At 36.1% G+C, this 26892-nt stretch overlaps 1 protein-coding gene across 1 annotated transcript in view; it reads left to right on the forward strand.

Annotated features, from left to right (window-relative positions):
* The window catches only part of unc119b (unc-119 homolog b (C. elegans)), a 36929-nt gene that overhangs the window by 8006 nt on the left and 2031 nt on the right, over positions 1–26892 (forward strand). Inside the window, exons 2-4 of the mRNA XM_022676130.2 lie at positions 21706–21819; positions 22750–22849; positions 25008–25180. Coding sequence (XP_022531851.1) covers positions 21706–21819; positions 22750–22849; positions 25008–25180 — 387 coding nt within the window. The remainder of the gene's footprint in view (positions 1–21705; positions 21820–22749; positions 22850–25007; positions 25181–26892) is intronic.

Genomic DNA, 26892 nt, shown 5'->3' on the forward strand with positions numbered 1-26892 from the left:
TGAGAGTGTGGGTCTGCTGCCACTGCTAAAAAATCCTATAAGAAGCAGTGTTATTCATTACAAATACAATGTAGACGCGATATACCTATTTCTGTCCTCATTGGCTTGTTAGGCCCTGTGGCCAGTGTTGATTTATACATTTTCTTTGCATCATTGTGAAATCAGTATGTTGTTTAACACAAAATTGGGGGTTTATGGCGTTATTGCCACATAACGCAGCCCATACGACGCTAGACAACAGAGACCCTGTTATTATTTCCAGTTCAAGGCTCGATAGATCAGAAGCAGAGCTTTGATTTAAAATCTTCTCTTCGTTGCCAGAATTATATTCAGTCCACTGTTATAGAGACTTCTCCGTTCCACTGCTCAGCTGCACTGTAAGCTCTGTAGACAGCTGCTGTTTGTCATATCAGAGTTGAGGTATGATTTATATTGGCCTCTTATCTCCTGAACGCACAAAGCCAGGGATATGGACACCTGCCTCCTTTGCTCCCCACAGACCTGCGAGTAGAATCACGCTTCACTACACAACCTTTCCCATTTTCCTATTTTTCATTGCCGCCTTTCATGGTGTTTATTTATCTCTCTCTGGAATGTAACCGCATGGATCCTCCAATTCTCTCACTCTCATTTTCGCACCGACTGTATCCTCTGATTAGATGGATTTGCTCCCATGCAAATCACTAAACCGGATTAGAGGAGTTGAGCTCCAATGGGCTGGAATACCTTCCTGCTTTCCTCTCTCTGTTCTAAACAGACACCATTAATTACTGTCTCCTTTCCTTTGCACTGCCTCTTGTTTAGGAAAGGTCTCAAATGCAAATGGTTTTGAGCACAATCAAAGCTCATTTTTAGATTAGGTGAGAAACATGCGGCACACCCACTGTTTGCAATATGATCAGGAGTGTAGGATTGTGGCATGTTTAGAATTCCTTACTGCTTATTCTAATCTTTCATATAGTTAACTTAAGCTCCATTTTTAGTATACTTACTTTAGATGACATATAATTTTTGGGCGTTTTTTCACACCTGTAGGTGGTTTCTCTGGTCTGAATTAGTTGATGAGTTTGTTTACTTGGAGCATTTCCCCTTTCGAATTGGTTTGATTTCACATAGGCACAAACCAAAACGCAATAAAAAAGGGCACTAACAAAACATTCAATACCGTTGTCTACTCTGATTGGTCAGTGTTGTCTGGTGCCCTGTGCAAGCAAGAAGGTCCTGTGTTGCAGACCAGTGGCATATATTTGTGACATATACAAGGGTACAAACAAACCAGAGTCCTTTTTAACCAGCCCAAATAGTGCGAAAAAACATTGTTCACTTCACTGCAGTTAATAAAGCATTCTCATTTTTAATTATTCTCTATTTGCCTGACTACTTATTTTGTCATTCACTTACCAAATCAAACATTATGGGAATCCTCAAAGGAGAGATTTTGACATTTATTTAATTCATATCCCTTAGCAATGCTGGAAATTGAATTACACTGTAGCTATGGCAAAATAACCATATAGCCATCTGTTTAAAAAGAAGCAGATATGCTATTTTTGAGTTCTCTAGTGGTGTAATGTGTGCTAACTTGCTAACTTGTTAGCTGGGTGACTAAGCTAATGAAATACCCATACATCAAGCTGTTTTAATAAAATGTAGATATGCTATTTGTAAGTTTTATGTGTAATTTTTCTATTGTTGAAAAAGGTAGTAGTAGCTAGCTAGGTAGTCAATTTGTATTGCCTTGACAGTAAGCTCAGATTGTATAATAACCAGATAAAAACAGAAATATCACAAGAAACATGTGAAAACATTAAAATCTGTGGGTGTGTGAATACACAGAACCACTCAGTAGCACCTATTGAGAAGTATAATGTGATAGGACAGCCTGGCTCAGCTAAGCTAAACTAAGCTAAGCTAAGCAGGCTGAGATGGGTGTGGTTAGTGCTACATAAATTCCAAGCTTTTTCGCAGAATAATTAGTCATTGACAATTGGCAAAACCCAGAAATGTATCTCAAATATGACCAACAAAAAAAAAACCATGTGACCGATACTCTAGAAAAGATAAACAGTGCTTTGAATGGTTCTTAATGCAATGCCATAAAAACACTGATTTTCAAAAAGAAGCATTGTTATAATAAGTATGTGTGAATGTGAAGACCCTTAACACCAGGTTAGGTTTTTTAAGCATTTGAAAGGAACTTCTACTTTACATATTGCTTTCACAAAAAATTCATTAGGAAAACAAAATTGGTTCTTCTGACCCAGATCCCAGCTTTCAGGCACACCTCTCCTCCCACCTGCTCTATTTTCCCCTGCCTGTATCATTATATAAACACACCAATTCAATTTTATTTGTTTGATGCTTTTTACAATTGATGTCACAAAGCAGCTTTATAGAAATCCTTCACAGACCAAGCTGACTGTGTGAGGAGAAACTGAGAGAACACTGAGAGAATCCATAACTCAAACCTGTCCTGTCTATGGTAACAGTGGCTGGAATTTGGATATGAAAATTAAATGAAAAGTATGATTAAACAAGGTCAGACCAGACGAGGAAAGATCTGTGAATTTCAAAAGTGATTAGTGTTTATTGACTGTGTTAAATGTAAAAAATTTTAAAAAGAATACAGCATTAATTACAGTACACATGTCCCAATCATTTTTTTTAAATATTGTGGGCAGAGTGGGGTGGGTGTGGATAGGATTTAAAAGGGATAGTAAAACATTGTCTGTTTTCTGTACTATACTTCTGCAACTGTTATTTATAAAACATTTAATAAAAACTTGATTATATATATTTTTTTTAATTGGCTGAAATGTTCCAATATTTTCCTTTCAATTAAGAACCTCCGTTCTTAAGACTAGGATTATCCCTATCTGAGGAACTGCCCCTTAATTTGCACTTCAGGGCATTATTGTACAGTAAAAAATACCTGTTTGGGACACAGCTGCTGCTTTCAGTTTGCACCATCTAGGCAAACTGTCAACCCATTTTCTATGAATTGCGGCATTTTGATTTCACCGACAGGTTGCAACAGCCCTAGTTATAGCTGTTAATTTTTAATGACATTCATTAATAATACACTGTTAACAGATATGTTTTGTATTTTGTGAATGTGCTGTGGATTCATTGTTCTCTAGCACACATGCATATGTCTACTCCTCTCTTTTGCTTTGAAACACTATTTAGTGCTGGAGCTCTTCAGTTTGTTTTAACCAGCCATGTTTCAAGAGTAAAAGACACAAGTTATTCTATCCACATAATTTGAGTAGCTTGGCCAAAAATGGCAGAAAATGCACAAACAGTCATGTGAAAGCTGCACACTCACATTTAACACAGCATGCATTTTTGCTTAAGTGAAGATAAAAAAAATATTATTGTAATATAATATTACCTTTAGTTTTAATGTTACACTGTAAAATAGCTCCACACTCCAGATTCTGAACTGTGTGGTAACCTCTTTTCTGCTGCAGGTGTATAATATCTGTTTATTGTGCCCACAGATAGTGTTTTTATCCAGCAGCTTAATGGTAAAAAAGGGTTTGAATTTAATCAGGATTAAAATAGCTGAAACTTGATCCATAAAAACATGACTGTATTCGCTCTGTAGGTCCTAATCCATTTCCTTTTCCCATACAGCAGACATACATGACCTGATGTGTTTAATACACAGTGTTTAAAAAGTACCAGAGGCCAGGAGGGAGCAGAGCAGGACTGTCACATCAGGTTTTCTACTGACAGCAGGAGCACACAGAGACGAAACACAGGAACAGAATATTTTGGAGCAAACACTGCTACACAAAGAGTAGTTTTTGTGATCGTAGTTCGGGAAAGATTCTGACAGGATGAAATGCAACAGCCTAGTCAACATGGAAGAACCAGGAGGTGTCACATGCATGAGAGGCACCCTGAGACATGAGCACCTGTCCAGTCTGTCCACACCCCTAAGTGGATGCGTTAGGATGGCAGGATAACAGCACCAACATCTCAAGTCACTATCACTCTGACTCTATAAAAAGTCCCTCAGAGGCACCTTTATCTGGAGTGAAACTGCCTAAAGAAAGAGACTGTCAGTACAGATTGTTTCTGGGTCCTGAACACTTAGAAAAAAATAGTCTTTTTGTAAGATAAATCGCTGCCCCTTCTCTGATTTTAATATATTGATCAATTCAGTCCAATGTATTTTAAGTTTAGTCCAATTTAAATAATTTAGAACTTTTTATTGATGAATGCAGTGTCGATTTAAATATGATAATATTTAAAGAATACACAAATGTCTAGTGCTATTTTGGATTAACCAGATGATTGTTAAGGAAGCTATTGGCACAAACTTTTAAACATGCTCTGACTGTAACTCCAGCATCAGTTCACCAATCAGTCAGCTCACAGTATCAGAAATGCTAATAAAACCACCTTTACTGCGTAAAACTAATTTACTGTAGAGAAACTGAAATATATAGGTACCTTTTTTGCTTCCTTTTTTAAGCTTAATACATAATTTTACTTCTTTAAATTCAAAGGAATATCATAGCTAGGTGGTTGGTTACTGTTTTTAATTTGTGTTTTTATCCGTTTAGCCCTATTTACCCCTATTAATTGAGAACACACTCACGGACTCCCTCTAGCGATGTGCAGTCATTATCTGATATAACGGGACCATATGAAGTGAATAGGCTGTTCATAAACCGGCTCTGGCTTGGCTTATGTTCACATTTGTGATTTGTTGTGTAGTCGTTCAATTCAGTGGTCAGAAAAAATATGAACGTGATTCTGATTCTGATTATTGCGGGCTAAGCGCTTCCACTATGATCAGGAGATAGCTGGTTCGAATCCTGTTTATGTAGCTTGCCATTGGCTACCGGAGCCCTAAAAGAGCACATTTGGCCCTGCTCTCTCTGTGTGGGTAGATGGCGCTCTTTCCTCTTATCACTCCAAAGGGTGATGTCACTCAGCACAAGGCGTCTGTGAGCTGATGTGTCAGAACAGAGTCGCTGTGCTTTCCTCCGAGTGCTCTGTGATGCTACTCGGAAATGCTGCTGATTCAGCAGCAGTTTGAAAAGAGGAGGTGGCTGACTTCACATGTATCAGAGGAGGCATGTGTTAGTCTTCACCTTCCTGGTGTTGGGGCATCATTAGTGATGGGGGAGTCCTTATGAGTGGGTTGAGTAATTGACCTTGTAAATTGGGGAGAAAATGGGATAAAAATAAAAAAGTGTGATGTGCAATGAAGCTGTTGGATAAAATAATTCAAGCTTCTTCAAGGCAGCACTCATTTTTTATTGGCTAAGAAGTAGTTTGGTATGGATGTTCACTATGTACTGTACCTCACTTTACCTCGCTCTACCTCCAGCCTTGTTATGTCACATGATCACAGTCTCAGCTTGAAACGCTCCCTCTGTTGCTGCTTGCGGGTTATGGAATTTGAATTTACTGTTATTCACAATGTAATTGCAGCTCTTTTGTTGTCTTTATTGTAAATACTAATATTGCATTAACAGTAAACCATTTTTTAAATATGTAAACTCCGAAGCTCTGATGTATTTCAACTCTTTTCTTTTCTCTGCTCACTGACTGGTTTTTGCTTTCCCTTGCATGTTCTCTTAATCCTCTTCCATACGCCTGCTCATTAGCGAGGGATCTACAGTTTGTAGTTCTTTGTGTAAATAAACATTTAGATTAGACATGTAGACATACCTAGATTTAAAAACGGCTACATAAAGTCTCTGTAAAGAACTGAACATCAGCCCTCAGCCTTTCAGGTCTCCTCCGCCATACATTTTCTTTTACCTTTAGCTTGTTTTTTATCATGTAAGCTTTCATGTTCTGCTCTGAATGAGATGAGCTGTTCTTTGGTCCATCATCTTGGTGCAAATATGTTTGGTCTGCAAGCCAGACAATGAGGCTCAGATTTGTCAGCCAAATTTTAAAACATTTGACAGTGCAGAAAGTCAAGCAAGGTCTTATAAACTCTGTTCTAGTATTAAAATCTGTGAACATCGTGTTTGATTTTAAATTCAGTGATGCCAGTGTTCCTCACAGCAACACTTTGTACGAAATGAAAAAACATCAATCTAAGGCTGTGTCTGTCATCTGATTTGCCATCTGAGTAGCAACAGATGCTAGTGCTCTGTTTACAGATAACTGCACACAGTGACAGCATATAAAAAAGAAAAATATGATCCTGGAACAGAGCCTTGTGGTACATTATTTTGTATTAGTTTTATATAGAGGTCTTGCAGCATTGACATTTATATATCTGTGGTAGTCTGTCAGGTATAGTCCTCTACACAGGGAAAGTCTCATGGTGCTTAGCCTGTGTTAAAGATTATTGCTCTATTGTGTAATTTAGTGCTGTCTTAAATTGTTGAAAAGTCTGTTGTCCCACTGCTCTATCTTTGTGCAAACTACATGGTTTTCACCCTGGTTTCCCTATTGTAGAGCAGTGAGGAGCAGCAGTCAAAGAAAGAGCAAGAAAACCACAGAACAGAAGTGCCAGGAAATATACAAACAATATAAAAATAAATAAATATATACATACAAAAATACAAAAGAATATAAAAGCACTAACAATATAAATTTAGAAAACTAAGATTAGATAGGTCCTCCCTCTATATTTAAGTGACTAATGATGTTACACATAGGTTGACGGTAAATTAACTGTAAATAATAGTAATATATGATACTAAACAGGTTATGCTACACAGTGTGAATTGAGATATTGCACATACCAGAGCACTAGAGCAGTAATAAGTAATATATTTTCATGAATATATATTGAATAGACCTGTCACAATATTTTTTTGTTTGCGAACGACACAGTTTATTGTCCATTTAGGACAATTTAATTCCATTTAGGACCATTAATTCCACTGATATAATAATAACATATTATAATAACAAATAAATTGCACCATTTTATAGCCAAAAAAACTTTAATTAATTCGGCACATTTTCACCAGTAAAAATTTTGTTGGTTCTGGAACTTAATTCCGAAAATGACTGTTCATAGTTATATATATAGATTTTTGTGCATTTGTATGCTAACAAACACACAAACACAATGGGTGATATCATGATTTTTAATATTATTATTAAGGTCATGTCCATTTTAATGTATGATAAGTTGATAATGTAATTATCATGACAGGCCTAATAGAGTGTATATTTATTTTTGGCAGAAAACATGATTGAATAGAGACCCAGGGGATTTGGAGGCTTGCCTAAATATCAATTGCCTCTTCCTGCTCTGTGCTGGATGCTTCTCACATTTGTTTATATGAAACTATATTAAGCTCCCTGAGACAGTTGGAGTTTGTGATCAGGTGCCCTTTGTCATAGATCTTCCCAGGAGAAAGATGAGCCTTGTCAGTAGTGTACACACTGCTATATCCATACAACAACAGGTCACAGGCCTTTATTGGAGTGTAGTGTGACTAGATTTTGAGATTGAGAGAAAGTTGTGTAGTATCCACCCAGCATTAAATAATGTGGCGTCGTATATCCTAGCCAAAATACCTGCTTGTAATTCTGGTGTAATTATGAGCTTAACTGCTGGGCTCCGGCTCCAAAGATTTTAATGTTAAAGAGTAGATGTAGCCAGTTGTGCTCAGGACAGCTTCCAGGAAACAAGTTGTTGTTTTGTAATTTTTATTTAAAAGTTTTTTTATTATTATTAGTAGTATATATTATTAAGACTGGGATCAGTGTTTGAGGTGGGAACACAGCAAACAGATGATTGATCATTTCTGGTGAAGTTCTGGTCATGTGTAGTTATTATTTATATGTTATTAACAATTGGGACTTCAGTATTTACTGGTTGGTCTTATAATGTCAGTCAGTATCTTTCACTGTAATTAGGGGTTGCCATAAGCAGTTCAGTGCAAAGCATAAAATAATGAAACAGATGTAAGATTAGGTGCAATACTTTTTTTTAGTTGGTCTTAAAATTATATTTATATTAGTGTTGTCAGTGCCAGTGATTAATCAGGAACTCTTAACACATTTATTTTTTTGATGTATTAAACATTTTATCTATTTTGGCCCAAGATGTATTTTGGTGATGTATTAATTTGTGTCCCCCCTCACACACACACATGCTTGTTTTAAAATTTTTCATATTTTTTGCTTTAATTTTTTTGGAAATTCACTAATTGCAACGTAGGGCGTGTAACTAATCACTGTAGAGAAAGATCATTGAGAATCTTTTTGTTGAATCTTAGTTAAAGAGGGTCACAAACAATATATTATGAGGAAGAAGTAATGTTTGCAGCCATTATAAATGAGTAAGCCTTGTTTAAATGCTACTGCTTTGTGTCTGTGGTCTTTCCTGTCCTCTTACCCTGGCTTCCTGTGTCTTCTTCAAGTTTCTATATCTGCACCTCTTAGCTCCAGATGGCTAATCTGCCAGCTTACTGCTCTAAAAATGGCTGCTACTCTTTTGCAAACCAGTGTCCTAAGCGCAGCCTCACACACCCTTCCAAATACAATAATCAATAATAAGTACCATAACGTACACCAGCGCAGACTGATCGTATGAGTAGATTAATAGGAGTTTAGAGGGATTAATGAAGAATATTTGAAGAACCATTTTAAAATTGGCTTGTGCCTGAATGTACTGATGTTGCACTGATGTGAATAAAAAAGTTTGTTTAGATTATCCTTTTTGTTCTGATTGATAAAGTGTAACATCCATCCATTAGATTTTAGTAGCTAGTAGCTAGGTTTTAGAAGTATTATTTTCTAAAAGGATGTAACATTGCAGATACACTTCTGTTGTGTTAGTTGTTCTGTAAGACACCATAGGAAGACTATGTGTGTGGGTGGGAACACGTGGCACAGGATCTTGGCACACCCCTAATAAGCACACTGATCACAAGATACTTCACAAGATAACTCATTACAACCTATATAACTTCACTCACAGCCTATATAATTCTCAGTTGCATGCTGTCCCATGATTTTGGCATGTCAGTGTAGATACTCTTAAGCAATTAAAGGTCTGTAGTAAATTAATAGAACAGCACCAGCTTTTTAAAAAATGTAATCAATCATAATTATGCTAATGCAAAGAGCAATTTTTTAATCTAATTTAGAAGGTTTGTGCTTTAATTAAAATGAAGTTATTCAGCAATATATCCCCACGCAGACACACCAATAAAATGTGATCATGGTTTAAACAGAACATCAAATGACTTTGATTGTACCTTTTAAAACTATGCATTTTATTATGGTAATTTATATGAAATAAACGTATATTTGTCATTACCTCTACAAAAAGGCATTACAGGAGCCACTCTAGTTCTTTAATGATGCTGTGTGAAATAAAAATCAGATTTGTTCCAGCCAGAACACACACTGCTTTCGCACACAAGCCAGAAGATTGATTTTTATTCTGTTTGCTTTGCTGCGCCTCGCTTTCACTGGAGAAGTGTCCTGTTTGATCTAGAGAATGATGCGTGGGAGGAGAGACAGGTGAAGCTGAGCTGGTAACAGATACAAGTAGATGGATGTTGAAGAGCAAATGATAAGAAATAAATGTGTCTGTAGCTGGTATGTTTCTGTATGTCAGCAGGCCAAGTAAGCAGAGCCCATGAGAATTTCCTTCAGAGATGAGATATTGAAAGAAAAATACCACACATTCATATGTGCAAATGCACACATACAGCTTGTCATTCCTGCCATTAGACTCTAGAGCAGATAAACATGAACTTAATGCCTTTGTGGCTAATGCCAGGGGCTAAACGTGTATAAAATAGAGCTGTGCAACATGACAATATTATTGTTGCATTATAAATTTATTGTGATGAATGTTACACATCTCTTAGTATATTGTGGACTTCAATTGTGCTAAAAACACACTGACTTGTTTATTCTTATTGCTGTGCCACTGCACTAAAAGTGATTGTAGGGTGGACATATTGTATAGTAGAACTTGCAATGTACAAATTCTAATGTTTTTTACTACTTTTTTGCTGATGCTATCAAAACCATGTGGGAAATACACAACTGTCACATTCTCCCCATGCAATTATGTCTAATTTAAAATTAAGCTGTAAATTCATAAGACCCTACAGTTCCTGTAAAATGCTAAAAACAGATTGAATCACAGAATAGAGGCATGAAAATGGATTTTACATATGCAAAGAATTTGTGGGTTTATGAAAGATTTCTTTCAAAATCTCTAAACCTGATTTGGGATGTTCAGAGATTTTCGAGTAATCTCTCAGTACCAAACAGTATAGCTGAGTTCTCTAGAGAATGGTACAGTCAGCTAAACACATCATATGGGCAGAGTTTTTTGACCTGCACTTACAGCAAGTATTGGTGGGAGAAATTAAAGACCTCAGAGATTCCGGACAACGTTTCTCCCAAATTCCCAAATAAAATTATTGTCATTTAGAGCATTTATTTGCAGAAAATGAGAAACGGCTTAAATAGTAAAAGATGCAGAGCTTTCAGACCTCAAATAATGCAAAGAAATGGTGGAATAACCCTGGTTATCAATTACAGTGTTTAATGCATCCTGGCATGTTCTCCTCCACCAGTCTTACACACTGCTTTTGAATAATTTTATGTCACTCCTGGTGCAACAATTCAAGCAGTTCAGTTCGGTTTGATGGCTTGTGATCATCCATCTTCCTCTTGATTATATTTTAGAGGTTTTCAATTTGGTAAAATCAAAGAAACTCATCATTTTTAAGAGGTCTCTCATTTTTTTCCAGAGCTGTTTGTATTTGAATTTATGCCCTATACATTGTGAGGTGTTATCCTGTTTACTAAACAGTGGGAAGAGCATTATTCAGAGCATTTTGTTAGGGCTATCATGATGAAACAGTGACTCTGTATTCCTGGAGAGCCCTAATCTGCATGTTACAGTTGCCTCCCTGTTCCAACTAACTTAATTTAAATGATCGGCGTTTTATCAAAGGTCTAAATCAAAATGATTGATATATCAACAGGGACCACCAAACTCCACCAAACATTGTATGAAATACAATACTTTTCTCCCCATAATTTAATTCAGGCCATAGGGTGTTTAAGTGATTTTCATTAAAATGTTTAATTTGAAGGTAAACCTGCTGTTCTAGACTTCTGTAGGGTGGTGATTATGAAAATGAGGGCTCGCAATTGATTTGCTATTCAAACCCACCACTGGTTCTACACACATATTAAAGGCTCTGTATTCTTGGTGTTAATCTTTTTATCATTCATTTGTCAAGTGATGATAAAACTCAACTAAAACTATAACAATAATAATTACAATAAAAAACAATAATAAATTAATTGTAGGGGTTAACTATGTGTACATGCTCAAATGTTTAAACTGTAAACAGTAATAGTTGTCTAAGCTCAGCTCTAATAGAATAAATGTGACAGTTCAGTTCAGAGCTCTATATATAAAGCCTAGTCTGGCACAGCCCTGCCTGTGTAATGTTTGGGCTTAATGCTGAATTGTTAAGGCCATCGAATGGATCAGCTGTATCAGTGTTAAAGGAAAAAAACTCAATTTTCTGAGCTGTTTAGCAGCAAGTAGTTGGGAGATAAGCTATAAAGAGAAACAAACAGGGGTTAGGTTAGACGCAAGCACTGTATCACACCATGAGTCATCACCTCGTACAATGTGCATGAGTCATAAACAAGCATGGATCCACAGCGACAGGCTGTGCTCTCTGATACAAGCGTAGGAGTCGCTTTCTTCTTCATATGTGACGTTCAAAACAGGAAGGGAGGCATTGCACATGTGTGCATAAACGAATGCTCATGCAGAATCACTGGGTTGACGTGTTTAGTGGTTATTAATGCGTGCTGACAGGCCGCACACTTAGTCCTGCTTTATTGTGGAGAGCAGTTTTCTGTTCTGTGTTCTTTGTGTTCCTCTTTCAGGGTAATTGCAGTGTTTCTAGGGGTGTGTTGTCAGAAACGTGTAAATGACTACACTGTGGTGTTAAAAAGAGCATGAAAGTATGTTTTGTGGTCTTTATCTGAATTTTCTTGCACTTGTTTGTAATAGAGATATGAATTATGTATGAAAAGTATGCTGAGAACAGCTTGAGATAATTGTTCAAATAAAAAAAAATAATAACTTTTAGTTCTGCCACTATTATTTGGGAATTGCCATTTTGAATCCATGATCATGCTGCTTGCCATCAGCAGCCAGAGTCTGAGAGAGCTCAATTTGCCTTGCTCTCTCTGGGTGGTTAGATGGCATTCTCGCCCTACATCACTCCCAATGCAATGTTAATCAGCACAGGTGTCTAATAGGTGATGTATCAGAGCTGGGGATCTGGCACTTTCCTCTGAATGTGCTGGCAACCCATTGATGGTACATCAGCAGTAGCAGTTGTAATAGAGGCAGTGGCTGAAATAACTTGTTTCAGCAAAGGCATGTTCTTGTCTTTACCCTCCTAGAGTTGGGGGCATTACTAGTAATAGGGGGAGTCCTAATAAGCAGGTGTCGTAATTGGCCTTCCAAGTTACAATATACAATATAAATAAATAAATAAAATCATTTTTATTTTGATATTCTGCAAATAAGTAAATATAAAGATGCGTTCCAGCTATATGAGTGTATTTGCTTGTAAAACTATAAATCACATTAGAAAAGATTCAAGTAATTCTATAATACAGTACATTTTGAAAAACAAATGTATAACTCGTAAGCTTATTCTTATTCTTTATTCTCGTGAGAGAATAAAGCCTGGATCCAAGACTCGCCTGGATGCATCAAGCCCAAATATTGATCTGCTCCACTTCCATCACTAGCTCACCCTTTCCTTCTTATTTAAGGATTCAAGGAGATTTTATTGTCATTCGCATCACATGTGGTACATGAGATGGAACGAAATTGTGATCTCACGATCCAGTTTTACACCCAAAGAGCTGTTATTAATAGATATATAGATAAAAAATAATACAATAAAAGAAATAGAATATACCAAATAGATAGATAAATATCCCAAAGAATAAAAAAAATAATAAATAGAGAGTAGAAAGGTTCAGCAACATGAAGTCCAGAGTGCAAGTGTGTTATAGCAGCATGATAATGTGAATTAGAGCAGTGGAGATTCAGTGCAAGTAAAGTGACCATGTTGGTAAACAGTAAACAGCAATTTGTCCTTGGTGTCAGTGCAGTGTGTTTGTTTATTACTGTTTCTTAAAACTTTAGCTCAGCAATGTATATTGTCGCTGTGATGCAGCAACATCCATCAACCACCAAAAAAGCTAATTTGTATGACAGAAAAAAACATCTTAACTTTCAATGAAAGTTAAAAATGATGTTCAAACCATTCAGGTTCAAAATTAAGTAATTTACTCAATCAATAAATTTCTTGATGGAGCTTCTGCTTATAAAACTATACAAACATCTGTTTTATTCAGAGATTTCCCCTCTGTTTTTTAGGTGTAAACTGTACAGCAGTTCATAATGTTAATCTGATGTTCAGCAGTCAAAATGTAAGGGTTAAGGTGTGGTTTCCTGTTGCACGTGTGCGTGTGCAGACAAACCAAGTCTCCCTGAAGCTGCGGGAGTCTCCCGCATTTCGGTAGTGGCTCCCTGATGCCCGAGAGTCACATATAATCTCCCGGAATTCAGAACGAGCGCCCCAAACGCGCACACAGGCGACAGACTTTTTTTCTCTAATCGCGTGTGGGAAGGAGAGAGAGAAAAAACAGAGAGGATTCTGATTGGCCTGTTCTCTGCAAAGAGTCTGTGAGACAGCCAATCAGTTTTTAGTGTGGGCAGGCAGTGTTTTTCCCCCCTCCCGGACTGGAATTGTTCAGTGAGTGATAGAAAGCAGATCATGGCGGAGGCAGGGAAAGCAGAAGAAGGGCCTTCCAAAAAGAAAAAAAAAAAAAAAAAAAATGTATAGGTAAATAAAATTAATTAAAATAAAAGTAAAGTTTCGATATCCTTTGATGTGTGTGCAAGCTTTTTTTTGTTGGGGGGGGGTATCCTCCCTGAAATCAACTTTTGCAACTTGGGATGTCTGTGTGTGTGTTCACAATAATAAGAAAAAAATCAAAGCTTCAGTTATTAAACCTCTTCAGCTTTTAAATAATATCTTACAAATAAAGTATAACCACTGACATATTATGGTTGTTATATAAATGGGAGTTCTCATGACTCAACATGGCGTCTGTTTATAGATGAACAACAAAAAGCCAGTCAACTTTCGGGATATGCTACCCCTCATTGTGGAAATCTGTGCAAGTGCAGTAGCCAGAAAAAAGTACTGAACCAAACACTACAAACTGTATATGAGGTTTATGTAAGATTTCATTAGTGATTAAAAATATGGATATAAAACAATAATTTGACCTTTAGATTAGAGTATCATGATTGTTATTATTGTGTTTATTTTTGTGCTGTTCTTTAAGCAAAAAAAAAACCTTTTGAATATTTTATATTTAATTTAACATTTATTTCATTACTTATTGAATTAAATAAATGGCTAGCACATAGCAGCTTTCTAGCACATAGTTTGCTAGAACAGTTCAGTAAAAATACACAGCGCAGTAAAGGTTCTTGTAGTACCTTCCTTTATTTTCACACACCCTTTTTTGGTCTCTATTATTAAACAAAGGGATTGTAAACACAGAGTTTCCTGCTACTTCTAGCCTTTTCTCTACAGATGTTTTTTTTTCCTGGTTTGAAATGGCCTGTTTTACCTGATCCAAGCCTGAGATGTTCCTGAGACCTGAAACTGTTTACCTGAAACTTGAGGACCCCTAATATAATGCGCTTCTGTGAGAATTTCAATGTTATCTTAGCACCAAGCTGAGGCTGGTGTACATTCTCTTCCCACACAGGGCTTAATGCTACTTAACCCAGCTCTGCTTAAACACAGAAGCATTAGAAGATTGTATCAGTGGCAGATTCTTTGCTTTGTACAGTGCAGTGACTTATCTTAATTTAAGGAGCAAAGTTAAATGTTAAATTAAATCACATGTACTTAAAATGTTATTGCCTCTTAAATCACTCACTTTCATTGGCCATTGACATTGTTGTGGAGGAATTTGCGCTCACACTTTACACTTTATCAAAGTGCTTTAATTTAATTATATTGTTAGATTTTAAAGGCCCTGCCAAAGCATTACTGCTGAGTTCAAATCGGGGCTTTTAATAAGCTACACCAGAACATTCAGTTTGTTTTCATTCAATTAGACTTTTTTTAACTTGTTAACTTTTTTATATATATATATAAGAGCTACCTGTTCAACACCTGCTGTGTTGATGGCGACTTGCAGCAAACTACAAAGAGAGAATTTATACTTTATATTTTGTAGATTTGATTATGACCATAAACATAATGAGCTAGATAACTTTAAGCTGATGTGGCAAATAATAACTGTCACTGTTTTTTTATTTTTATTTCATTGTAAATTTTATTTCATTTTTTTTTAAACATTACATCATTGTTGTTGAAATATTTTCTACTGTAATATACTGTATAGTTACATTGAATTGTTGTCTAGTCTTATGTTGCGCAGCCAGGTTTATGCATTAAATTATTTTCATTTTAGGACCACTGAACTATAAAGGGTGTGAAATAAGTACCATACAAGTGCATTCTCTGAACTTCTTTTCACATTAAAAAAGTCAAGAAAACTTAATTTAACCAGAGTGTGTGGGACTTTTACATTCAGTTGTACCCACTGTATAGGTTGAGTGAGTTTGAAGTTCAGGCTTTCCTTCCACCTTGTTGTTTTGCCACCTATGTTTCAGGCAGTTGTACGCACAGTTTCAACATTATCCCACTGCCCTGGGCTGTCTGCCCTGCAGTAGATTACACTCTGTCTCTTATCTAACACACGTCTACATTCACTCAGTCTCTCTCTCTCTCTCTCTCTCTCTCTCTCTCTCTCTCTCTTTATAAATCTCTCTCCTCTTCAGCAGCAGTGGGTACTCAGGCTTTGCAAATATTAAATTTTCTCATTTCCTCAGGTTCAAAAATATCTTTTGTGGCAATATCAGAGCAGTAGCACTGTGTCTTTCCTGCTTTCCATAAAGTTCAGTATTATCTCACAGATATTGTGGTGAGTCACTTCAGAATGAATTTGTGGATCCACAGTTATTCCAGTTATTTTTTATTATCCACTGCTCTAAAACATTGTTAAATCTAGTCACCGAATAGACTTTTAGAACTTAATTAAGTGTATGGATATACTAATGAGCACTGTTGCACCAAATGTAAAGAAATTAAAGTTTCCTTGTATTTGCCAGTGCTGCAGTTACACCAGTCAAAGATATAGAACTCTGTGTCCAATTGGCCTGAATAGAATAGTGGCTAGAACAAACCCATTAATAAAGAAAAAACACATCAAACATCTCTGTATTTAAATGTTTTAGCTATACTTAATTTTACTTTCACCCAATGTCAACATTTTAAATGGACAATACATCAGAAACAAGTAGGTATGACATTTTACCACTGTAAAAAAATGTATGTGTGTGTCAATGAGAAGTTTCAGAATTCTTTTTGTCCCGTGCAAAAACATTTAATATTTTTTGCTTAAAAAATACAGCGCTGGAAAAGATTAAGAGACTGCTTCAGTTTCTGAATCAGTTTCTCTGATTTTGCTATTTATAAGTAAATGTTTGAGCAAAATGAACATACATGCATACATACATACTTTACATAAATACTTTACACTCCTGGTGCAAAAATTCAAGCAGTTCAGCTTGGTGGTTTGATGGCTTGTGATCATCCATCTATCTCTTGATTATATTCCAGAGGTTTTCAATTTGGTAAAATCAAAGAAACTCATCATTTTAGGTGGTCTCTTATTTTTTCCAGAGCTGTATATCTTTATGATAGCTGTGATGTAGGAATGCTTAACATAATATTAATTGTTTTATATTATTAGTAATACCCCCCTTTTCAAAATAAAATGAGCATACTAACAAGTGATAATGGTTTTAATTATATTGTTTCAGTAGGTCTGTACCCAGTGATGTTTTTAAGCAGTAGATGGCAGTGCAGTGAGTTATAATGGACTTCATTGATTGGCAGTTGTGATGTTAAAGCAGGAGCAGTAGAGCCACTACACTGTTATTTACCACACCCCTCATTAATCCTGAGGTCAAAAATAGATCCACAAGCAGCGGCGGCAGATTATTTTACCTGAGCCTTCACTCACTAGCAAAATTAACTCTTCTGTACATGTGCATTAGATCCCTTAATAGTACTTACAGTTGCTTATTTTATCTGCTGATAAAACTAAATATAAGGTAGTTGCTGACCTTCATGCAGGCCTGTTTTCCCTGGTGAGCAGTACAAGTTGATAATTTGTACTTTTAGTAATGAATTAGAAAATTCAATCCTACTGACAATTTACAATTTGCTTTATCAGTCAGAAATTGACTTATAGGCCCAGACAAGTAAGTTTAATAATATTTGATAGTTAATTGGTAGATCCATGGCTAATAACTAAATAGTAAAACTAAAAATAAACAACTAAATAATTATCCTAAAGTAACAAGGTGTTAAGCACCTTTCTTGGTACCTGATTGGTTAAAAATGTCCAAAGGCAACCCATCAATAGAAATGTTGATGAGAACCTGACCTGGTTTCAGATCAGTAGTCTGTAAGGCATGTAATCATCACAAAACATTTATAAATAAAAGAAGTGTGTGGGACTGTAGACAGTGCAGCAGTTACGCCACACAGTGGCTCTGGCCGAGAGTTCGCAGAAGTTTCCTTCCAAATCCCCTGACTGTGTCCCAGTCCGCCCCTGTGACGCTGAGATGCCTTAAGCTGCTTAGAGCTATAATCTGGGCCCCGGGCTGCAGTGGACAGGCAGAATAGCGCACGCGCCTCATGGGTCACGTGACTACGGGAAAGCCCTTTCATTAATCAGCCTTGGGGCCATTTATGGACTATGGTCATTTACTATAGTCCTATATCTTTTTTATATTATTTACACTCATTTCTAAAAGCTTTACAGGCCATACATGTCATATTAATTCTTGCTGCTATTTAATTCACTTAGCGATGAACCAGAATTACCATTTTTAGCCAAAACTGAACTAAATTAACCAAAGAATTTGACAGAAGGCTAAATACCAAACACAGTTTTTTATTTTTACAGTTTTCTCAAGTTTGCATTAATTTTGCCACTTTTTTCAACATGTTTTTCAGGTTGTCAACTGCACTGTACCAAGTAATAACATTAGGTTCATTAGCACCCTTAACATTGGAGAGTTCCAGAGTTCCAAGTTATATCCATAACAAAAGACTCCAGGCCCTAATTAATAGGAAATGAAGTGGTTTCCATTGAACTGTGACCAATAAAATTCAATATTAGTAATACTATTAACACATGTTACATTCATTTATAGACAGCAGAAGAAGCTTGGGTGCTTTTCACCTTTAGGAAATAAGTTACACTATGATGAATTTATGAAATATTTTTGCTAAATGTAGGTATTTATTTTGTCCAGCATTATTAAATCATGTAAAATTACAGTGCAATGCAATGTTAAGAGCTGTTTCCTATGACACCCTTATTTCACAATATTATAAATACACCAATAATCCCCAAACCACCACATGAGGTACAGCAGCAACTACTTGACAAACACCTGAAACACCATAACAACAATTTGGGATACTGTAGCTACTGCTTAGCATCCACCTAGCAGCACCCTGGCATCCACTAAACAATACCATAGAAACACCCCAAATACCTTTGGATTCACCTTACAACATTGTAGTACCAATCTAGCAAACAATAACTATCATTATCATCAGTTACCTTTGATACCATAGCAACACTCTAGCAACACCCAAGCAACTTGACAACACCTACAACCTATACAACAACCTATAATTAAAGCCAATAACAAACAGCCAACAGCATCCCTACTACAGCAACCCTGTTATGGTGTTGACTTTTTAATTGGACAATTTAATGTCTCAGAAATAATAGTGCTTAATAATATTGTTGTTTGATGATATTGAGTTTACAATGTTTAATTATGGGTGTTTTGTGTTGCTTTATTGTGTTTTAATCCTCAATGATTTAATGTGTGTATTGTCTGTTGTCTGTGTATGTACTTTTTTAATCGTTAAATAAATTCAGTTAATCAAGATCATTTCATGCCACTGATATTATGATTATGTAATGGCATAATAGTGCTGTTACTCCAAGAAAAGAAAAATAAAATATCAATTCTTTAGAATATTCAGAGATTACCAAAATCATTAAAACATCATTTTAGACCAAGGTGGCAAATTGGCTCTTTACAATAAGTAAAAAAAATATTGCAGAAGTCAGTAGAAATTATTGAGGCCTATATATAGTACATTAAGTCGATAACGGAATTATTGTGACAGGTATTTTTGGTACTGTGTTGGTGAAAAGCCCTTTTTAAAGGTGAATGAAAGCTGTACTATGAGAAGTTCCTCAGTGATTAGTGCAGAGGTGTGGTTTACCTCTGGGAGGCACTGTGTTTGTGGGTCCCTGGAAATTCAAAGTGGCTTTGTTCTCCTCAGGAGTGAGAGAGGAAGGGATGTGTCTCTGGAGTAAAGTTTAAGCAGACAAAGCAGATTTTGGTGCTACGGCAACAAAGCCTTTGAAACAACCATGGATAACAAGTGATAGCTCATCTGGTTCAAAGATCATTTTAAGATGTAGTGAATCTACTGATTATCAGCAGAATTTTAAGTCAGATTTATAAGCTCTGCAATGTCATTAGTGTTAGCTGTTTCAATGCTCAGATACATTGACGTTATCTTAGAACATCCAGTTTTGTTTCAAATAATGCATGTTTTCCAATGTCTATGCATGCATTTTCATTTCTCTAGTCCAAATCAGTTAACAAGTTCGTTAACTTGGAAAAAAAATTCGCAAATGCAACAAAATGCATCACAACAAACCACATGAGCATGTTGTCTCCACTTATTAGAAAGAGCTGTCTGAGACAGAAGAAGAAAGTAAATACAGGAAGAAGCTTCTCTATTATGGACTGCAGCGTATATTTGTGCAGTTTAGCATGAAGCAGCGGCAGAGACAGCATTTGTTTATGTAGTAATTATCTGGGTAATAAATCAGATTAAACTGCACCTGAACAGCCGTGTAGCTCAAACATGAGAAGTATATTTGACAGTCAGGTCGCATCGAGGTCAGATTACATCCTCACCACAAACATACCGCTCTGGAGTTTGTTTGGGACAGATGGAGACCACTTCCTCCCATGAGTCTCGGTATGGTTGTTTTGGTCCACACCTGTATGCAATTACTGTTTTCACACCTGCCGAAACAAACTGCACCAAGGATGCAAATTAACCAGGTTCAGTTTTAACCAGACTCAATAGTGCTTGTGTGAAAACACCCCAAGGGTTGCTATGTTTGTTTCTCACACTACACAGATGAGGCACACACACTACAAACAAACCTAAGAAGTGCTAAATATGCTAAACGAGAACTGAGTTCTAAGTTCTCTGTAGAAAAAAAAAGTAATTTCTAATCAAGCAATAATTGTGTAATTCAAGCTCTTTAATGGGATGCACAATTGCTGCGTCGCATGTTTTTTTTCGCCACCCCAATAATACACATACACCTGTACACAGAAAACACTTGGCACACCTGAGCAACAACCTGACACACCATAGCATCCACCTGTAATATCATAGCAACTCCTTAGCAACTATTAGGAGTGCTGGGAACTGGCTGCAATGATATAGCAATTCCTAAGCCACATTATGGCATACATCTAGTGTTCACTTAAAGTGGCAGTCTGTATTATTTTGTTTCTAAACTGAAAGCAGAAGCATTTCTGAGTGGAGAAAGGACAAAATGTTGTGTATATTGGTGTGCTGGAGCGATCATCCCTGCTAAGCCTAATATATTCATTCTAAAAACTGGGGTGTCGGGTTACATACTTACGTCACACGTACAGCCTCTAAAAGAGGATACAGCTCAGTTTTACTGAACGCGAGCGGCTGGTGGAGCAATGGAGACTTCAGAAGGGGAAACTCAGAGCTCAGTATTTCAGTCACTCATAGTAAAAACAAAGAAACAAAGGAGTGAAGTTTCTGACTGAGCGCTCCCTCTCTCTTTCTCTCTGACTGAACATAACCTGGAATCGGATTCATAAGCTCTAAAAGGAGACTGCATCACACCCGCCCAGTTTAAAATAATGTGCAATTGCCCTTTCTCACCAGAGAGGGCCCTAAATCCCAAAATTAAGATATTAGCTTTACTAACACCATAGCAACCACCTGGGAGATCATGGTAACAGGCCACCATCGTAGCTACCACTTAGAAACCACCTAGCACTATAAAATGACTTACAAATATAAACACTATTACATTGCTGTGGTTGTGAAAACTATGAAAAATAATATATATAACTCTTGATCAGCACAGTTATGCAAGTAATTGGAATCAGTAATTGACTCAGAGCCATCAGTCAGTAGTACTGATTGATCTAATCTTTGTTCTGTGGAATTAAAGAAATACTTAATTCCACGATTACAGTAAGTATTTTAAAAACTTGTGGGTATTTTTGTTGCTTGTTGTTCAGGATAAAATGGTGGACTTATTGGGTATAAAGGCTCAAACTGTATACTGTATTTTAAGTAAAAAATGACTGCAAATGTGACTCGTTCTTTATAGTGTAATCGGTTACCCTTTTTTCAGTTTGTAGTTTCATGAAAAAAATACTAATGGACAATATATTATTGTGTTTTTTTACTCTAGACTACTTGTGCAGTCCAGAGGATAATGTATACAACATCGACTTCACACGCTTTAAAATCAGAGACATGGAGACAGGGACGGTGCTGTTTGAGATCACAAAGCCTCCAGCACTTGGTGAGTGTGACTGGATACAAATGACCAATGACCCACTTACACACACACACACACACACATGCTCTAGCGGTTGCTAATGCAGACAACCGTGAGAACTTAAAGTTAATATATATTAACAGTACCATGCAAAAGTCTGGAATCCCTGGTCATGTTGATTCTTTTTTTTTATGTAAAAGGCCTTTTAAATACAGCTCTGTAAAAAAATAGAAGACTACTTAAAAATTCTGAGTTTCTTTAATTTTTCGAAAAAGAAAATATCTGAAATATAATCAAGAGGAAGACTGGTGGAGGAGAACATGCCAAGATGCATGAAAACCAGGGTTATTTCACCAAATATTCCACTTAAAACTTTATCAACATAAACTTGTTTTCTTTGCATTATTTGAGGTCTGAAAGCTCTGCATCTTTTTATTTCAGCTATTTTTCATTTTCTGCAATAAATGCAATAAAAGTGACAATATTTTTATTTGGAATTTGGGAGAAATGTCTGTAGTTTATAGAATAAAACAACAATGTTCATTTTAATCAAACATATAACTATAAATAGCAAAATCAGAGAAACTGATTCAGAAACTGAGTTTTTTCCAGAGCTGTATGTTTAAATGTTTTCTATAACAATATATAGTTCTATAAAGTACTAATCTAGTTACCTAATCATTTTCCTGATATCTCTGTAGATTGAGATTCAATGAATACTTTTGAAATATTAATTTATCTACACATATACATTTATCTCCGACCAATTCGTTTTTAATGAAAACATTTTGAAATGTGATTCCAATCTTTTAAAAGGTAGTGTTTATGTAAAGTATGATGTATGTAAGATATGTTCAAATTAATAAAGCAACTTTAATTTATATGGAAGTTCAGTGTAGCGAAACATATGTTTGATAATGGCTGAATCTAACATGTTTTATTATCTTGTTTTAGACAAAGGTGGGGATAAAAGAGATATTGATCCTAATGCTGGTCGATTTGTGCGATATCAGTTCACACCAGCATTTCTACGGCTACGTCAAGTGGGAGCCACGTAAGTGAGATTGGGCATAATGCTCTTTTTACAATAATGCTCTGAGATACAATATTAGAATATTGTATAATAATATTATTTAATATTATTTTCAACAATAGTCCTTTTCCTTTTTTTAACGTACTGTATGTTTTGCACTATAAGGCGCACCGAATTTTAAGGCGCACTATCAATGAAGGTCTATTTCTGGTCTATTTTCATGCATAAGGTGCATTGGATAATAAGGCGCATTTTTAGAGACAGTATAAGGACTTCTTATTCAGCAGGTCTCGCTGCTGGCTGATGGTGGTAAGAGTAGCAAACTAGGTTAAGTAAAGCTAAGCTAAGTAAACAAAACTGTAATAAAAAAATGACTTTCTTTTAAAGTCCAACGAGTGCTGGATGTTAATCTACACAGATTTATTTCCTGAAAACTGTTTATTTGGATGAGTCAAGCGCTTCTGTTTAATTACAGTAAGCTTAGATTCTTGAATTTCTCCAGCATTAAGGCTTGAGCATTAGAATTAGCAAATAATGCCTTCCTGACAGCGCTACACTGAGGAACCCTGAGTGTTCCGGTAAGTCAGGGAGATATTATATGCCATGTAGCTTGTTTTAATATGGAAAACATGCGGGCTACAGTCTGATATACTCGCCTCTGAACGATGAAAGACCTAGCGTGGTTAGCAGCTTGTGCTAATACTGCTCCAGCAGTGCTATCCAGGGTTAGCAGCAGGCTTTAGACCGATATACTCGCCTCTAGATGCCAAAAGAGCTAGCACGATAAGTGGCTAATGCTAATGCTGCTCCAGCAGTGCTATCCGGGGTTAGCAGCCGGCTTTAGAGCGATATACTCAGCTCTGGATGCCGAAAGAGCTAGCATTATTAGTGGCTAAAGCTAATGCTGCTCCAGCAGTGCTATCTGGGGTTAGCAGCCTACAGTCTGATAATACTCACCTCTGAATGGGAAATTAGCGGTTAGCAGCTAATGCTACTTCAGCCCTGGTGCTGGAGAACTAAACTAAAACTCTTGCATAATGCTGTACTTCATCTTAGTGGGTTTACTGCTTCTTACAACCTGAGTGGTAGAATTCATACAAAAGGTGCAATTTTGGGGAAAACTAAGGGATTTTAATTGCGCCTTATTGTGTTAAAAATACGGTATACAACAGGTTTTATGTTTATCTGTATTTTACAAAGAACCTCAAGACAAATGTATAATAAAATTGGATTTTGTGTGAAAATGTTTGTGAGATTTTGCAACATTGCTTCAGCTTTGGTAAAACATACCAATATAATGGTATGTTTGTGGTTCAGCGCATGCAGTCATGCAGAAAATGCATGGTACACATTATTATGGTAAATAAGGTAATTTCACAGATGCATGCCACTCAGAAATCTTAGACTAGAGATACACTTGCTAAGTGTTTACATATTTGTCTATGTGCCATATGCATTACTGGAAGCTTCCACTATAGGCTTGAACTCCCTCCTCAAGTCAAGTATGTATTAACTGACAGCAAAATGTTTCACCATGACAGATGCTGATGCTGTATAGCATCTACGATAAAATAATAATACTGCACCTCATGTACATGTCACGTTAATTTTTGAGGATGTGCACAACCAACACACCAAATGGACAATGTGAGGCATCCATTATCCTTACACAAAAATGTAAGCTGTTGGATTTGCATGGTATTGTGGGAATTGTCGGTCTCAGGAATCAACTCGAACCTGACTATAGCTGAATAGCTCTGGAAGGGACTGTTACTGAGACCAGGGTAAATAAGCTCAGATGACTCTTTCACTGAATCCACATTGTTGCTCTTAATTAAACCTGTTTAATGAATGCAACTGTGGGGCAGATAAGGGGAAACATGCCAGATGCAACAATGGCTTGTTATAAATAATGAGCTTGAATTCCAGTGGCATGCTAGATGGATGTTGAGCATCTGAAGCAAACAAAGCAGCTTCAGTATTAATGGCTTCTCAGCAAATTTGACCTCTAATTAATTTCATATACACAACATCTAATGAATTCTATAAATATACAAAGAAGTAGTACTAACTGTACATTAATACTAATTTAATGTAGTATACTAAATGTTCCTGAATGCTACAGATACATTGTTCATGTATTTCTTCCATCCTTTGTTCCTCACTGTGATTACCTTAGTGTCGAGTTCACCGTTGGCGACATCCCCATTAATAACTTCCGCATGATCGAGAGACACTACTTCCGTGATCAGCTGCTGAAGAGTTTTGACTTTGAGTTCGGATTCTGCATTCCCAGTAGCAAGAACACCTGCGAGCACATCTACGAGTTTCCCCCACTCTCAGAGGACATCAGTGAGTACTGCACAAGAGAAACGACATATCAGTGGTTAATTATGTATGTAGATCTGTGTGAAAATATAATAATAATTATTATAATGAGTCTGTTAAGATAATTATATTTAATTACTTTAACATTTTAACATTTTAAATTACATCTAATAACTTGGTGGCCTATACAATTTCATGCACATACTGGTGTACAAGCAGAGCTTTACTGAGGCATCAGTATTATTGAGACATTCACCAATTACTAGTGATATGTCAAAATCAAAAGTCAGATTTGAACCGATTCATTTGAATCGATACACTAATACACTAAAAGCCACATGACTATCCCAAAACAGGTTTTTTTTTTACGTCACAGTTTAAAAAACGTTTCTAACCTTTCCATGCCTTTAAGTGCATGCATCTGGCCTGAGATCAGAATATTTTGTCGTCCAATGTTTCTAAATAAGCGTTCAAAACTTTGCTCTCATATTAGAACCGTGCTTGTTGTCATAATCATGACACATGACAATATTACCACATTGTAAAAGTGATACAAAGCATTTCAACTGATACAAAGCATTTTGTGTGGAGAAAAATCACACACACACTACAATGCTTTATTATTTATTGCTCATAATTTTTAAAACCATTAGCATTTGTGAAGTGCAAGGACCTCAAAAAAGAGTCTGCTGTTTGGGATAATTTTGAATTTAAATACAAACAGGTAAATCACCTGATTGCTCACCAGATGTCACTGTGGTGAATAATGATTTAAACATCTCACAAGATCAAATCTTTTTCAGAATCAATTGGTTCATTTGATTCTATCTTCCTAAAGCCCCACTTTTGCCATTACTACCAATTACTTCCTAACTCTTGTTCTTTGATGTAAGATGGTGCATGCCAGAAAAACCTACCTACAAAATAGCAAAAAATAGAGTTTTAGTAAAAAATAAACAAAAACAAACAAAAAGAAGGTAATCCAAGAACCTAATTAAACAGGTGTTGTTCAAACAAAGCCACAGACAGTATGGAGGGCTCAATAGGTTCAATACACATGAAAGTCAGTACACAACAAAGACTATGACAAAACAAGAGGTATATATAGAGGGGCACACAGGTTGAAACAATCAGGAAATTAGTGCAGACATGTGTCATGTGATGTGTGGAGTAAGAGTCCAAAGCATGCTGGGAAATTGAGTTCTTTAACAATATTTCAGTGTCTGGGATGTTACAGATGTGACAGAGATGGTGATGGTACCAGTGTCGTTTTCTATGTGATCTTGATGATGGTAAATTGGTGACCAGTCTCAAAATCGATGTGATTTAGGGAACTACAGTACTTTGAGTCAGGACATTGTTAAATGAGAAAGCTAAATTAAGAAAAGCAGCAGAATATATGGTGTAATAAACAGAACATACTAAGTGCCTTGTATTTATAGTTTATATATAGTTTATATATAGTGTGAGATAGATCATATAATAAAAAAGAAATAAAAAAGAAATAGATTATACTTATAATTGACACCAATTTCTTGTTGTTGAAACATTTAAAATACATTGGTGTCCAGTTTAAATCAACAGTGTAATTGTATGTAAAATAAATTATTATTATATGTCATAAATCATTAGAAAACTAGTCTATATTCGCATGTCTGTGCATACCCAGAGAAGTGTTGCCAATAAAGTAGAATTAGTAAACATTATTTACCTATTGGTAAACATTACTCTAACCT

Source organism: Astyanax mexicanus, chromosome 17, assembly GCF_023375975.1.
Source record: "Astyanax mexicanus isolate ESR-SI-001 chromosome 17, AstMex3_surface, whole genome shotgun sequence".
In the NCBI taxonomy this organism is placed as follows: domain Eukaryota; kingdom Metazoa; phylum Chordata; class Actinopteri; order Characiformes; family Acestrorhamphidae; genus Astyanax; species Astyanax mexicanus.